The sequence below is a fragment of the Caretta caretta genome, chromosome 16 (genome assembly GCF_965140235.1).
Source record: "Caretta caretta isolate rCarCar2 chromosome 16, rCarCar1.hap1, whole genome shotgun sequence".
Lineage (NCBI taxonomy): Eukaryota > Metazoa > Chordata > Testudines > Cheloniidae > Caretta > Caretta caretta.
In genome coordinates, this window is record NC_134221.1 from 8271471 (window position 1) to 8288223 (window position 16753).

The following is a 16753-nucleotide window of genomic DNA, read 5'->3' on the forward strand; positions in this document are numbered from 1 at the left end:
ATTATCTGGTGTTGACTCTGCAAGGGCCTGGTCCCGTTTATCTTGCTAATGTGCGTGGTGCCCTTGAGTTCATCAGCTCAACTCACTCGAGTATGTGTGGGGGGACACATAAAAGGTCTAACACAAAGCCCAGTGGAACGACTGCCACTGACGTCAGTGAGGTTAAGATCTGGCCCTAATTCAACAGGCTGTGACCTACGAGTCAATAACCTGTGAGGTAAAATGCCTGCAGCTGTATAGGCCTTGACATGAGATCAGCTGCAGCTGAGCACAAATAAAGCCAAGCATCAGGCCAGATGTGCAGCCCTCGCTTTGCATCGCCTGCCTTCTTTGCCTGCAACTCTGACCCTCGCAAGGGTAACACACTTAGCACCCACAAGCTGCACACTTAAAAACCTGGCAGCTTGCAATGCAAATCCTGTGCCATGTCCCCCTCATGGCTGAAACGATGTCGGGTTTATTTCAACCCAACAACATTTAGCCCCTTCTGAACTTCCCAAAGCCCCAGTGGTGAACAGGGATTAGCTGGGGGTCACTACGCATGCGCTTAGGGTGCTCTGCAGTGATCTTTAGGGTAATTCCAACACCAGGAGGATGCGAGGTCATTGCACGTCACTCTAATGCAGCTTGACAAGTCTCCCTGCCAGTAATGCTGCTCTGGATGCTGGCCTTAATCCCTGTCTAGATACAGCTGTCACCACCATCAAGATAAAGCCTCTGGTTAAGAGATCCCCTTCCAACATCAGGGTTGGGAAGAAGAAAACGGGAAGGACCACACAGAAGGGATCATGGGGCAAAGCGAGGGGGCAGAAAGCCTGGCCGAGAACTCTCAGATTACATTTGATATGAAAGGTACATTTTAAAAATAGTTTATAAAGGGCTAATAAATGATGAGCTGGTGTTTTAACAAATGGTTAATCAACTGCTATAGACCCAGTCGATTCTGTAACAAGTGATGAACTATTTATTCAAACATCTATTCATCATTTATTAACGCTTTATAAACTATTTTTGAAAGGTACCCTTCAAATAAAGTATGGCCATCTTATGAATTCTGGGGTGCTGTTAATGATCCATGTTTAAGGAAATGAGTATTTTTAAACCTCTCTTTTTTCTAAGAAAAATAAAGGGAACTAAAACTCAAACCAGCCCTTGCAACATCCTCCAGGCAACTACATGCAGGGTTAGATACCAATGTCTTGAAATCCCCCTGTTCAGCCCCAGACTTGACTTACTGCCACATTTCCCACCAGTGAGCAGAGAGCAAACTGATGAAATGATCATGAAATCTTCTTGCCACGCTCTTTAAGAGTAAACTTGAAAAAGTGCAGCAGACTTTTTGAGTTGAAAGAGACTTAAAAAAAAAAATATGTACAAGTTTCTCCCCCAGTAATAAACAAACATTCCGGTACTTTAAACAGTTGCCTATTTATAAAGGAAACATGCATAAAGCCCAGAGTGGAAAAAAAATCTTTTGACTTCAGAATGCAGCTTGGATTTTAGTTGCCAGTTTGCTCAGCTGGCCTTTTTGTTGAATGCCTAACAAAGGAGTCCTGAACCCCGCTCTCCTCTAACCACCAGAATACGCTCCCTTTAAGCGGGGGGTCCTACAATCCAATTCCCCTGATCTAAGCAGCAGAACATACCCCCTCGAAAAACAGGCGTTCTGACTTCCGCTCTTTTGGTCTAACCCCCGATTACAACACCCCATCCCCGAGGTGGGAACAGAACCCAGGAGTCCTACTTCCCAGAGCCCTGCTCTAACTACTAGACATCATTGCCCAGATCCAGGACTCAAATCCAGGAGTCCTGACTCCTAGAGCTCTGCTCTCACCACCAGACAACATTCTCCCTGCCCCGACACATACCCTCTTTGTGTCCCCTGAGATTAATATCCATAATAACCAAGACGCTTTCCCACCTCTGCCTCCCCCAGAGACACAGGGGCGAGGGATGGGGTACACGACTCCGGTTTCGGGGCGAGGGAAGCGGATTAGCCGAATCCCAGGTTCTTGTGCAGCAAGTCAGCAATGCTTGGAGTGTCTCCTTGGTTGCCTAGTGAGCTTCACACACACAAACCAGCCAGCATGCCATGCCACTTCTCTGGGTAACCACAGCAACCAAGGCTCCAGCTCCAGGACACACACAGAGATCTGTTGCATGAAGCTGAGATTCTTTTAAAGTCCCCCCCCCCTTTTTCTTCTTCAGGTTTAAGGAGCCTTTTGCACCTTGAAACAGGAATGAAACAGCAATAAGAAACCAGAACAAACTCACTGAAACCAGAGGTGGCTGCAAGACCCTGCCACGCGTTCTCTGGACATGGCCAGATGTGCAAAGCTCGTTCATCTTTAAACCAGTTCTTTAAAAGTCCCCCCCCTTTGCACGAGGAAGGATTTTTCGGGGGCGGGGGGGGGGAGGGAGGTTAATGAGGCATTTTTACAGTCTCACTTCGGATTAAATCACAGCCCTAGATTCGCTGGTGAACTTTCGAGCATCCTCCCACGGCAAACGCACATGGAATTTGCAGCGGGGCAGGCAGCTGGGACTGCCGGAGAGGGGGGCTGAGCCCCGGCCCCCTGCTCGCCTTGCACTCAGCTGGGCTCTCACCTGGGCAGCCGGCGGTTCGAGTCCTCCTTTCTCCGGGCCAAGCAAAGTTTCGCCCACTCTCCCCTCCTGGAGTCACAGACTGCGAACAATAGTCCCCAGCCTGAGAGCGGCAGCTGGGAGGGGCGGGGCCTCAGACCTCATTAGCATAATCACAGGCCGGCCTCCCCATCCGAGCGGCTGGAGGTGGGAACCTCAGCTCCCATTCGCGTCCTGCAGCCGACGTCCCGCACGAGGAGCGAAAGGGCGGGGTTTTGCCCTGTATTTGCATGGCCCATCACAGGTGTCCAATCAGAGGGCGGAGGGGCGGGGTTCTCTTCCATATTTGCATAATACATGGCATGTCTCCAATCAGAGATTGGCAAGGGCGGGGTTCCAGGCTATTTAGCATAATACAACCCATACCTCCCGTCCGAGCTGCTGGGGTGGTATTATCTTAATGAGGGACCTCAAGCCTCTACAGCGCCCTGGGATTGGGCAGCAAGAGAGAAGGGGCGTGGCCGAGATTCAGCCCTCCCTCCCCCCCCCCCCCCATTCAGCTGGACCTACCTGCAGCCACCCTAGAGCCCCGACCCACCCTAGACCCGAACTTCCCTCCTGCAGCGAGGGGGGGGCGTGCAGGCAGCAATTCCCCCTGCTTCTTGGCGGGTTTGAAAACCCCCCTCCTGTTTCGCTCTGCTTCAACTGCCCCCCTCCCTAGCCTAGCCAGCTCATCTATTTTAGGGGTTTATAGGGCCCCCCATCACTGCAGCGTCTGAGCCTTTTCCATGTTAAATCAACAGCAGCGGCAGAGTCTTTCATGGACTGCAGGGGGGTCTGTCAAGGTTTCTTCCCCACTCTGAACTCTAGGGTACAGATGTAAGGACGTGCATGGAAACCTCCTAAGCTTACTTTTACCAGCTTAGGTTAAAACTTCCCCAAGGTACAAACTATTTTACTCTTGGACTTCCACTGCCAGCACCAAACTTTATCTGGGTTCCTGAAAGAAGGTAGTTTGGAAACATCTTTCCCCCCAAAATCCTCCCAATCCTTGCACCCCACTTCCTGGGGAAGGTTTGGTAAAAATCCCCACCAATTTGCATAGGTGACCACAAACCCAAACCCTTGGATCTTAGAACAATGAAAAAAGCATTCAGTTTCCTTACAAGAACACTTTTAACAGAAGTAAAAAGAATCATCTCTGTAAAATCAGGATGGTAAATACCTTACAGGGTAATTAGATTCAAAACATAGAGAATCCCTCTTGGCAAAACCTTAAGTTACAAAAAAGACACACAGACAGGAATAGTTATTCTATTCAGCACAGCTGTTTTCTCAGCCATTTAAAGAAATCATCACCTAACACATACCTAGCTAGATTACTTACTAAGTTCTAAGACTCCATTCCTGTTCTGTCCCCGGCAAAAGCATCATACAAACAGACACAGACCCTTTATTTTTCCCCCTCCTCCCAGCTTTTGAAAGTATCTTGTCTCCTCATTGGTTATTTTGGTCAGGTGCTAGCGAGGTTACCTTTAGCTTCTTAACCCTTTACAGGTGAGAGGATTTTTCCTCTGGCCAGGAGGGATTTTAAAGGGGTTTACCCTTCCCTTTATATTTATGACAGGGTCTCTGGCTCGACTCCCCTCCCTGAGTCAAAGCTCTCCTTGGGAGACAGGTTTTTGGGGCGGGTTATTGGGGGGGGTGGTTACGCATAGAAGGGGATGTTCGTATTGTGTGTCACTTAGGGTGGAAAGGCTCTGTCCAAGAGGAAGGTTTTGCAGCATTTCCTAAAGATGGTCATGCTCTGGATCGGCCAGATCCTCTCGGGAAGTTTGTCCGTAGGCGGATCCCCAGGGTACAGAATGCTCTGTCCCCAGCTCTCCCATGCTTCGTCCTGGGATTTGGCTAGGCATTGTCCCAAAGGAGCACCACTGTCTCACCCCCTCCTCCCTACTGCCCCCCTTCTTCTCTGCTTCCTCTCCATCTATCCCCCTTCCTCCCGCCACCACCTGAGCTGGAGGAGAATCCCCACTTGCTTTTATCAGGACAGGGCCTATGGCACACAGCTGAGTTGTTCTGATTTCAGCCAGTAGAGGGGACGGACGGACACACACACACAAAGTTCATTACCACAGAAACTGTTCACTGTACAAGGTGAGTCGCTCGCGCAGTTTGGTTTCCTCCCCAGTGTTTTGTCTGAGTTACATTTAGCACAATGAAAAGGAGGACTTGTGGCACCTTAGAGACGAACAAATTTATTTGAGCATAAGCTTTTGTGAGCTACAGCTCACTTCATAGGATGCTCACGAAAGCTTATGCTCAAATAAATTTGTTCGTCTCTAAAGTGCCACAAGTCCTCCTTTTCTTTTTGCGAATACAGACTAACATGGCTGCTACTCTGAAACCTGTCATTTAGCACAACGTTTCCCAATCTCTTCTCCGCGGAGCACTTGCTGGCAGTCCATGGGGCTGGCTCGCTTCATTTCCAGCTGCTTCGACCCGGGCCCACTAAAGCATGAACGACATCTAAAAATGCATCACTTTCCCAGTATTGCTTTTCCACCTCCGCACTCGCTGCCAGAGGGCTGCTGTGGGCTCATGAATAGGAGAGGAGCTCGTCTGCACAATGGTGAATGGGCGGGGAGACAATCTCTCTAGGAAGATATGGCCCGCTCGGTGGAAAAGTTGAAGAGCCCTTGATATAGGAAGGGGTGAATGAATCACAGTCGTGGGAGGCAATGCTTTGCATGTACCTCAGTGTCAGGGCCTCAGCTCAAAGCGCCCTGGGGCTGTGGATACACACCAACCTCAATGCTAGCCCAGCCAGCCAGCATTATGGTTAGGAGCAGAACCGGTGACTACTTTTGGTTTCCAAAACAAACGCACCTACGGTGCTTACCAGGTGATCTTACTCCCCCTTCCCATGAGCAGCGCTCGCACCTTCCAGCCAGCAGAGGGTGCATGGCAGACATGCCAAAAACGCAGAAATTGGGCTTGTTTTTGGCTTAATTGGCTTGTGAGTTGCTTGTTGGCTAGTTTTTTGGCTTGTAGCTTGTTGAGCTTGTAGCTTGTTGCTTCTTTTTGTTATCAGCTGCTGGCAAGCTGGCAAGGGGGGGTAATGGGGGTAAGGGAGGGGAGAGAGTCAGGGGTGCACAGCAAGCCCACTGCAGTCCCAGACTGCAGGCCGGGGGAATCTAGTCACATAGAGTCTTGGGGTTCTTAGGGATTGGCTTGTTTTGCCCTCCTTTTGAAATGGGATTAGCTTGATTTTTGGCTTATTGTGAAAGCCGCGGTGCTTACTTAGCGCATGAAAGGTGGCCACTGTGGTGCATTGATCCTAAGCGATTGATTAGAAAAGGACACATGGCTCCCAGCCCCTGAGTTCAGCAGGGAGGTGGAGAAGAAGAAAATATTTAGCAGACCAGTCAGGTCAGAGTGGCAGAGACAGGGTGCTGTGGCTCGCACCTTGGAAAGGTGCCGATCATTCCTACCTGGCTGTTGTGAGTGATGCATGCTAACAAAAAGCGAGTCAGAGAAAGAGAAACTCTCTGAATCGTCAGCAAGGGCCATTAGCCTCTCTGCATCATGTGGCTGGCTGGGTGGGGCTGGGCTGGGCTGTTGGGGGGCGGGGAATCGGGTTCAGATGCCCAAAGGGGCAAGGAAAGTTCTAAGCCCTGCCACGAGATTTCATGTATCCAAAGCTGAATATTAACCAAATCCCTGGGGGCCCCGCATGGGCTGCAACCCTCCCGTTTCGAGATTCCTAAGGCTGCTGTTTGGGCAGGTGCTGCATCCTCAGTTGTCTCCAGGTTCTTGGAGTCAATACCTGGAGCCAGTGCTGGGGACCTTCGCACGGGCAGTTTGGACACCCACTGTCCCACCCCTGAGGGACCCTTGAGGTCAGGGTGGTGGTACATTGACAGGAAAGGCTGTACTGGGCTGCTTGGTCAGTGGATCTGCCAGGGGCTGTCAAACTGGGCAGCCCAGGCCGGTGTCCTAGCTCTGGACTCTTGTCTCTGGGCCACGCGGCACTGGGTCTATTTGTCTATCTCTGAGCCGAGTCCTTGTTTTTAAACGTAAACTTGGCTCCTTGCTGTATTGACTGCACAGGAGACTGGAGCCCTCCGGCTTTCTGTGCAATGGGTACAGGATGGGCAGTGGCAGCAGACGCATCCCCTAGGTGTCCCTGCCCCATGTGCCCAACCACGGACCGAGAGGGAGAGGCTTAGTCTCTGTGGCACTTTTCACCCTTGGCCTCTTTGCTGAGAGTGCCATCAGGGTGCAAATTAGCGAGGACGGGGGGCAGCTGGGGATGGTGTTGGAGTTACGCATGTCTGGTCTGAGAACCAGTAAACTCATTTTGACACAGAGACCCCAACAGCTGCCAGGTGACCCAACGCTTCTACACGTGATGTGCCTTGGCTCTGATTCCTGGGCTGGGGAAGGCACTGTCCGATGCCGTCTTTACAGCCGGCTGAACGCTTTCATGTGTTCTTTGAAGGCAGAATCGCTCCAGCAGCTCCCGTCGCAGCTCCTCGGCGTTCCCTCCTGCGGTTCTTCTCCTCTGCCCTGCCACCTGAGGTTCTCAGCACGCTGCTGGGGCATGGTCTGCCTGGTGCTGCTCCCTTTCTCTGGTTATCTTTCTGGGAGACACCAGAGGGCACCATGAGACAGGACTTAATCTTCTCCTCGTGATGGCTTGTAAGAACCAGAATCAGGAGCGGCCCATTCAACCAGATCTGGGACTCCTTACAGAGCCCTTCAATCCCCCCCTGCCATCTGCATGGTCCAAGATTGGGTGTGACTTTCCCTCTCCCCACCCCACATAGGCCTGGCCAGAAGTGGAGCGCATGATTGCAGAGGGGGCTAGAGGAAGGGGGGGGTGTATGTCCCTGTGATGTGCCCCACGTAGGGACGTCCCGGTTTCACTGAAGACTCAGGTTTCATAGATTCATAGTTCTCTCCACAAAGAGCAGCAGCAGCAAAGATCACACTGAAATTTCAACCCACCTCTAGGGGCACAGGCCCCCTGATCAGGACTGGGGCGTGGGGTGGGGAGCATGTGACGGCAGTGTCTGCAGCTGGGCCTGGTTATGGGGTCCAGCGAGCAGACTGGAGCTACAGTGTCAGCAACCGGCCTCGTCAGGGCGGCCAGTGCAGTCTGAGAGCCACACCGTGGGCAGAGTCAGACAGCCCTGGAACTGTGCGCGGGGCGGCCCATTTCCTGCAGTCCGCCTCCCCTCCGCCGTGGACATCCCCAGGGGCCAGGCCGCCAACCGGTCTTAGTAATGTATCCCAGGGAGAAGAGGAGTTTTTGCAGCACTGCCCCCCGCAATCACGCAGTTCTCACCTGCTGGCAGTGACTCAGGCCCGAGGGATGTAGGTTTCTTCCTGGCTGTTGGCTTAGGGGGAGAGCGCAGCAATGTTCTCACTGGTGGGGAGGGGACTGACCCATCGCCAAAGGGGCCTGCCTGATAGGGTGCTAGGAGAAGCACAAGAATGGGAAAGTCCCTGGCTTGCTCAGGAGTAGGGCAGAGCCTGCAAGGATCTTGCTGGTGTAAGCAGTGTCAGGGTGAGCTCCACCCTGACATCTGGTGGTGAGGTGTGGCAAGTTGTGGAAAAGAACTTCAGGGGTGTTATTGGAATGGATCCCCTAGATATTGAACCCGGCCCTTGTTGCTGCCAACTCTGACGGGCAGAAGGGTTACACTGGCTTGCACAACACAACACAGAACAGCAGGAGAGGGAATATGTGTGCAGCACGCATGCCCCCTGTACATGGCCACTTCTGTACTCTGCACTCACACACACACACTGCCTGTGGTACACACCTCCTCTGCACACACACTGCACGCAGCACAAACGTGCTCTGCACACACACACACACACACACGCCCTACCCCACACACACAGTGCATGCTGCATGTGCTGCAGAATGAACGCCTGGCGTGGGGTGTGCACATGGGTTTCTCTGTTCTCCTCCCCGCACTTTGTGTGTCTTGGCTATTTAAATGCAAGCTCGTCGGGGCAGGGACTCTCTCGCTCTGTGTCTTTGTAGCACCCAGCACAACGGGGCCCTGATCTCGGTTGCAATGCAAACAATAACAACAACTCGTAGGCTGGGGACCCCTGGGTACCAACTGTTGAAACACAGAGAGCAACCACCCCTGCCCAGAGCTGATCGCCACACCTCTGCAGCCGGCCGGGATCGGGAGAGACCCCCACTAGCCAGCCGACTTTTTTTTCGAACCCGTTTGATTTATTGAAAAATTAAAAGCACAAGCTCTGTATATATAAATACACTGACACGGCTGGCGATGTACAAGGCATCCATTACTGTACACGCTGGGACACGGGGCGTGGAGCCTTGATGGGGGCCAGTGTCACGTGCCTGCCACCCAGCTCCCGAGAGAACACATTAAACCAGTGATCACCAAAGAAATCCCTCCTCCGTTCCCCACCCCCCACTTCACTGATGCTATGAGCAGCCCTGGAGTTCCCTGCACAGCATGTGTGACATTAACATTACTGCACGGCAGGGCACCCTGCACCTATGGCCGCACTCCTTGACCCCACCCGATGTTCCAGGCCTGGAGGGATTCTCTGTGCGGAGGAAGGGGGAATAACGGAGGGGAGAGAGACGCCAGTGGGGGAAAGGGCAGGGTGGGGGTGAGCTCTCAAGGATGCGGCTGGCTCCCCTCATCGAGGAGGAGGTGCAGGGAAAGACCATCTGGAATATGGCTTAAACTGGGAAATGAATCTGAACCACTGAAGAGAGACAGAGGCAGGGCAGTGCCCAGAGTAAATGCCCAGGCAGGAGATGCGGGGATCAGCTGGAGGCAGTGTTCTCCTCTCTCCCACACCCTCCATTGCTTCCTCTCCCTTCCCTACCTTTGCCCCCACCCTACCCACGCTCTCCCGCAGTCCTTCTCAGCGCTGGGGCCTGTCACCGGCACCGCTGCTGTCAGCCCCAGAAGCAAGGCACCGCGAAGCGCCTGCCTGGGGCTGGCCGCCCATGTTCTGTGCCTGAAATGTGTGTGTGTGTGAACGGGCATATGCAGGACAGGGGACAGCACCAGCTCTGCCGTGGAGGGTGGCTTCTGTGCTGGGGCACGTGGGTGCACGTGTTAACCTGTGTGCCGATCCGCCTGAAGCCCCGTCCAATCCAGCTCCCTCCCTCTTCTGTCCGTTTGGCTCGGGGGCGGCCAAGCCCCCTAAAGTGTGACGTTGAACTCAGTGACTAGGAAATCGATGTGGTCCTTCTCTTTTGTTTTAAAGGCCTCAGCGATGACACGTGCGGCTTCCCGGTGCTCCTTTCCCCGCAGTGTTGTGCCGTTCACCTCCAAGATCACGTGTCCCACCTTCAGCTTCCCGCAGCTGTGGGCAGATCCTCCTCGCTGTGGCAGGGCAGGAACAGACGAGAGGGAAACGCTCACATATATAGCAGCCTTTATCCCCAGATGCTTCAGGGGTCGCTTAGGCCCAGATCCTGAATGGTATTTAAGTGCCTAACTCCCACTGATTTCAATTCAGGCACCTAAATACCTTTGAGGAGCTAGGTCTTAGCCCACTCTGAAATGCAGCCACCTCTGGGGCACAACGGCTGCTTAACAGCTCCATGCAACATTACATAACAGTTTAGGACAACGAGTGAAGAATACTGTATCCAATCAAAAACCAGGGACCTTTAAAGAGGCAGAATGTAATTCCCTGGGTTGTGCTCTGGCCAGTGGAGCTGGGTTAGCCTTAGGTTTACAGAAAGTGCCCAGGATGTTGGGACATCAGAGTAGGACACAGGAGACCCAGGGTCAAATCCCAGCTCTGGCCGGCGGCAAATCCCTTCACCTCTCTGTCATCTCCCTCCCTGTGTCTATTCGTTCTGTAAGCTCTTTGAGCAGGACCTGTCTCTCGCTGTGTGTTTGTACAACGCCTGGTGCCGTGGGGCTCTGATCTCAGGTGGCCTCTTTTGGCGTTGCTGTAATACAAATGAATGATAATACTAGAGCTGGGGCGTTAGCATTGCACGGTCTTTGGTTTGCCAGCTCCCCGGTCGCTGCATTTGCGTTCGTATTTGTTGCGTGCAATACTGTTATTCAGCCGGACTCCCTGATTAGTCTGGACAGGGAGTTCTCAGCCCGTGGCGGTCACCTGAACCGTTTGCTTTGCCTTTTGCACATTGCGGTGCCTGGTTGCTCGTCTAGTGTGAGCGCTGCTCCCTCAGTGAACCATCTTTACTGGAGATGCGTGAACAGCGGGTACCCAAGACCCAGCCACGAAGAGCATAGCTTTGCTGGCATTGCTGGAGAGCCGGCACTCAAATGAGTATTATGGCCACCCCAGCAGCTGAGCTGATTGTTTGAGGCGGTTTGCAACTCTGCTGCTTCACTTTTTGAGCCCAAGGGGGCAGGGCTGAAGAGTTACAATGAGAGACTCATAGAAGATCAGGGTTGGAGGAGACCTCAGGAGATCATCTAGTCCAGGGGGGTCTCAAACTCAAATGACCACGAGGGCCACATGAGGACTAATACATTGGCCCGAGGGCCGCACCACTGACCACCACTCCCCCCCGCACCTGCTGCCCGGCCCTGCCCCCACCCCCACTCCACCCCTTCTGTAAGGCCCCACCCATGCCCCACCTCTTCCCTGCCCCCATTCCAACCCCTTCCCTGTGGTTCTCAACCTTCCCAGACTACTGTACCCCTTTCAGGTGTCTGATTTGTCTTGCCTCCCCAGAAGTTTCATCTCACTTAAAAACTACTTGCTTACAAAATCAGACATAAACATACAAAAGTGTCATAACACACCATTACTGACAAATTGCGGACTTTCTCATTTTTACCATATAATTATAAAATAAATCAACTGGAATATAAGTATTGTACTTACATTTCAGTGTATAGTATATAGAGCAGTACAAACAACTCATCATCGGTATGAAATTTTAGTTTGTACTCACTTTGCTAGTGCTTTTCATGTAGCCTGTTGAAAAACTAGGCAAATATCTAGAGGAGTTGATGTACCTCCTGGAAGACCTCTGACGCGTACCCCTAGTTGAGAACCACTGCTCATGGACACTTAGTCCAAGACAGGCTGAGGTGTGAGTCTAGCCCACACTAACTTGCTGTACACTAAGTGTCCACGTGGACCTGCTACTGCACACTAACAGTTCCTTAGTGCGCTTTGATCTATCTCACTTGGAAACTGGAGTAGGTCAAAGTGCACCAGGGAACAGTTAGTGCGCAGCCAGGTCCAGATGGACACTTAGTGCTCGGCATGCTAGTGCGGGGTAGCTTCACACCCCAGTGTGCTGTGGACTAAGTGTCTGTGTAGACAAGCCCCAAGTTACAATCTCATCCCCTAGGGGAAACACAAGATGAGCCTCCTCTCCTGGACCTAGCTGACTTTTATACTCTCCCCTCCCTGAGAACATGCTCGCCCTCTGCTGGACACGGGAAGACCTGAACGGTGGCAACACCCTGATATGAGAGGGACGATGTAATCAACAGCCAGCATTCTGTCTCCATCTCCCAGTGAGGGGAACGATAAACCCAGCAGGTGTAGAAGACAGGAGGGAGGCTGGATTCTGGGCATGTCCCTGTTAGAAGAACCCAGGTGTGAAAATCTCAAAAGACCTTTCAGAGCTCGGAGCCACGGAGGAGCATCTGCACCGAGCTACTCCCGTTCCCAGCCCGCCGTACCTGTATGGTGACTATCCGGGGCAGAGGCTGCCGGGTGTTGGCGCCGCCCTCGATGGCAATCCCCAGGGTCGGCGCGCTCTTCGCCACTCGAATCAGACACGATGTGGGCTCCAGAAGGCCAGGCTGCGGAGGGAGAAACAGCAACGCGATTGAGGAGGGCTGGGTGGGGAGCCTTCTCTCCAGGCCATCCTGCCCTGCACCCAGACAGACCGGAACTCCTGGGTCTGGGGACCCAATGCCAAGCAGGTTAACCCTTTCCAGCCTGCCTTGCTGTGCTTGTATGGGGCCCTTTTCCGTGGCCGAGGAACGTGGAGCCTGCCACCTCTCTGGCCACGGCCCTGTAGCCTCTTCAATGACCTGGTGGGAAGAGCAGCGGAACGAGCTGATTGCCTGATGTGAATGAGACTCTGGGTGGCCGAGATCCGCCATCCTCGGCTTTGCAGCTGAAGTGGGACATCACAGCATCCTGGGGGTAGCCGCAGCAGGATGGTCTCCAAAAGGCCATTGGCCCTGAGGCACACCGGGTAGGGCAGCTGGGCGGCCAACACCTTAGGACTACAAACTCCAGCCCATCCCAGCCTGCCATTGTGTGCGGGGGCCCATCTACACTGCACACTCCCTACAGTGGTGTGGAGAGTACGGACACTGCACGCCCCCAGCACGGGGCTAAATAGCAGGCTAGATGATGGGGTGTGGTTAACGCGAATAGAGTCCAGACACGCCACAATCCCCAGCCTATATACCCTGCATGGCCCTCTATACGCTCAAGCAGTGCCTCCTCACTGCTCTTGTTAGCAATTATAGAATCGCAGGACTGGGAGGGACCTTGAGAGGTCATCTAGTCCAGTCCCCTGCACTCAGGGCAGGACTAAGTATTATCTAGACCATCCCTGCAGGTGTTTGTCCAAACTGCTCTTAAAAATCCCCAGTGATGGAGATTCCACAACCTCCCTAGGCAATTTATTCCAGTGCTTAACCACCCGGACAGAAAGTTTTTCCTAATGTCCAACCTAAACCTCCCTTGCTGCAATTTAAGTCCATTGCTTCTTGTCCAATCCTCAGAGGTTAAGAAGAACAATTTTTCTCAATCCTCCTTGTAACAACCTTTTATGTTCTTGAAAACTGTTATCATGTCCCCTCTCAGTCTTCTCTTTTCCAGACTAAACAAACCCAATTTTTTCAATCTTCCCTCACAGGTCATGTTTCTAGACCTTTAATCATTTTTGTTTCTCTTCTCTGGACTTTCTCTAATTTGTCCTCATCTTTCCTGAAATGTGGCACCCAGAACTGGACACAATACTGCAGCTGAGGCCTAATCAGTGTGGAGTAGAGCAGAAGAATTACTTCTTGTGTCTTGTTTATAATAATACAATCATAGAAGGGTTGGAAGAGATCTCAGGAGGTCATCTAGTCCAACCCCCTGCTCAAATCAGGACCAACCCCAACTAAATCATCCTAGCCAGGGATTTGTCAAGCCGGGCCTTAAAAACCTCTCTGGATGGAGATTCCACCACCTCCGTAGGGAACCCATTCCAGTGCTTCACCCGCCTCCTAGTGAAATAGTGTTTCCTAATAACCAACCTAGACCTCCCCCACTGCAACTTGAGACCATTGCTCCTTGTTCTGTCATCTGCCACCACTGAGAACAGCCGAGCTCCATCCTCTTTGGAACCCCCCTTCAGGTAGTTGAAGGCTGCTATCAAATCCCCCTTCACTCTTCTCTTCTGCAGACTAAATAAGCCCAGTTCCCTCAGCCTCTCTGCGTAAGTCGTGTGCCCCAGTCCCCTGATCATTTTCATTGCCCTCCTCTGGACTCTCTTCAATTTGTCCACATCCCTTCTGTCTTAGGGGGATCAAAACTGGACACAATACTACAGGTGTGGCCTCACCAGTGCCGAATAGAGGGGAATAATCATTTCCCTCGATCTGCTGGGAATGCTCCTATTAATACAGCCCAATATGCCGTTAGCCTTCTTCGCAACAAGGGCACACTGCTGACTCATATCCAGCTCCTTTTCTGCAGAACTGCCGCATAGCCAGTTGGTCCCCAGCCTGTAGCGGTGCATGGGATTCTTCCATCCCTAGTGCAGGACTCTACGCTTGTCCTTGTTGAATCTCATCAGATTTCTTTTGGCCCAGTCCTCCAATTTGTCTACGTCACTCTGGACCCTATCCCTACCCTCCAGCGTATCTACCTCTCCCTCCAGGTTAGTGTCATCTGCGAACTTGCTGAGGATGCAATCCACACCACCTCCAGATAATGGATAAAGATGTTGAACAAAACCAGCCCCAGGACTGACCCCTGGGGCACTCCGCTTGATACCAGCTGCCAACTAGACACTGAGCCGTTGATCACTACCCGTTGAGCCCGACGATCTAGCCAGCTTTCTATCCACAATGGAGCATCCTGCTGCCTCAACCTGTCCCTGTCACATGTAGCCACACACCACAGTGTGGATGCAGCCTGCTTTTCACTGTGGCATGTAGCTACACATACCCTAAAGCCACTGCCAGCTGTGTGCAGGGTAGACATAGCCTCTGAGACCAGTCGTGCTCTCTCGTGGCTGGGTCAGCTAATGCAAGCAGCTCCATCATCTCCAGGGGCAAAGGGCTGCATGCTTAGGGGCATGTCTCCACTGCAAACAGGGGTGCGACAGCCGCATGTGTAGACATACCCAAGCTAGCTTTGATCTAGCTAGTGCGAGACCCAGGAGCAGCGAAGAGGCACCAGCACAGACTTTACAAGCCCCCCTGGGACTCTGGGGATGCTCTGCTTGGACAGCTAGCTCGTGTTGCCGCGGCTTTGTTATCTGACCTCGCTAGTTCAAAGCGAGCTCAGGCCTGTCTGCGTGTGCGGCCGTCGCACCTCTGACTGCCGCGTCGACACAGAGCACGAAGGGCCCTGGGTTCTAGGCCTGCCTCCCCAAGCGGGTATGAGACGTGCGGTACTTGTGTCTGCGGGACATGGGGCCTTTATACGCAGCCTGTCTCTTTGCCCAGCAAGGACTACAGGTGAGTCCCAGCACCTACGCTAGCTCTGCTGGGTGCCTCACCGGTTTGGAGGCTGCCTCTGCTGGCCCATCGCTTCTCGGTGCCTCCTTGGGACCTCGGCTTTTCCCAGGGATCTGCTGCTGGGTCTTGTCCCTGCCGCTCAGCTCCACTTCGCCGATGTCCACCCCGCTGTCCTCGCTGAGGGTCTGCCCGCTGTCCGACAGCTGGGAGAGCGTGGAGGCTGGGGGAAGAGCAGGACCAGGGCTGTCAGCAGGAGGGAAAGAGCAGCACAGAGGCGGCGTGGTGGGAGACTTCACTCGAACACCACAAACTTGGGCTGGTCCACACTGGGACCTTGCACTGGCATAGCTGTGTCGCTCAAGGGTGTGAAAAATCCACCCCCCTGAGAGACGTAGTTAAGCCAACCTAACCCCCAGTGTACACAGCGCTAGGTCAATGAAAGAATTCTTCCATTGTCTTAGCTGCTGCCTCTCCGGGAGGTGGATTTCCTAACCCCTCCTGTCAGCCCAAGTAGTGTCTACATTGAATAACTGCAGTGGTTGAAGTGTAGACATACCCTCAGTTTCCCATTGGGAACCCCCTGCACCCAGCGCTGCCTGGCAAGCAAGACTCCCATATGTCAGTAAAGCCACATCACCCCCCAGTCTGCAACGGTACCTGGAGTGGGGAATTCCCTGATCAAGGGCACCTGGGATTCACGCAGCACCAAGGACCTCACCTTTCTCTGTGCATCACGCAGCTGGGGGAGACTCGCCTGGAGTGTTTGCAGTGGGCTGGAATGGGCCCCGCTGAACCCCAAAATGCAGCCAGGGGCAGCTGCTTCCAGGTCCGGTTTAGAGATGGGCCCTGAGCTGCCACGTTCATTCCAGATTCAGATCCGGACATGAAGGCTCAGACACTACATCATTGGGAGTTAGGTGCCTAAACATCTTTACAGGTCTGGGCCTAACTTCCCCAATGTTCAGATGTGGGGGGTGGGGGGCGTGGTTTGGGCTAAGTGTAGACGCAGGCCCAAATCACGAGGGCTCAGATTTTCCAATGAACCAGAGGCCCAGAAATGGGGCCAGATCATCAGAACCGTGCACATTAAGAGCTTAGCTTTTTAGAAAATTTGGCCCTAAATTCAGATCTAGGACCAGATCTGAATACAGATCAAGTGGAGGGGATGGCTCTAGGGTTCCTTTCTAGGCCCATCTCTCATTTTGACACAAACTTGAAAGCCAGCACACATTCAGCCAAAGGGTCTTCTCCGTCTCTGGAAGGAAAACACGTCCAGATTCAAGCAAACCGGAGCTAATTGATGAGGTTTGTAATAAATCCACATTCAGTTTGCAATTTCATAGGTTTTCAGGGATGTTTCCAGTGAGATTTGACACAGTCAGAATTTCCTTTGGGGCTTGTTTGAAAATAAATCACCAAGCAAAACGTCAGGGGTTCTGCACTCAGTGGACTGAAAG

General features: G+C 52.8%; 2 protein-coding genes across 8 annotated transcripts in view; both read right to left on the reverse strand.

Annotated features, from left to right (window-relative positions):
- Nucleotides 1–2706, reverse strand: part of AKNA (AT-hook transcription factor) — a 73508-nt gene extending 70802 nt beyond the window's left edge. For 2 of the 3 annotated variants that reach the window (XM_075120653.1, XM_048822772.2), the window contains exon 1: nt 2608–2706. The gene's annotated coding sequence lies outside the window, so the exon portion shown is untranslated. Of the gene's footprint in view, nt 1–1921; nt 2014–2607 lie in introns of those variants that run through there. The other variant, XM_075120652.1, reaches the window with a different exon arrangement.
- A 6117-nt stretch (nt 2707–8823) lies between these two features.
- WHRN (whirlin) overlaps nt 8824–16753 on the reverse strand; it is a 109743-nt gene continuing 101813 nt past the window's right edge. For 4 of the 5 annotated variants that reach the window (XM_048822777.2, XM_048822778.2, XM_048822773.2 and 1 more), the window contains 3 exons: nt 15338–15516; nt 12285–12407; nt 8824–9983 (listed from right to left, as the gene is read on the reverse strand). In XM_048822777.2, the coding sequence (XP_048678734.1) occupies nt 9801–9983; nt 12285–12407; nt 15338–15516 (485 nt within the window). In that variant the 3' untranslated portion in view covers nt 8824–9800. The remainder of the gene's footprint in view (nt 9984–12284; nt 12408–15337; nt 15517–16753) is intronic. The other variant, XM_075120557.1, reaches the window with a different exon arrangement.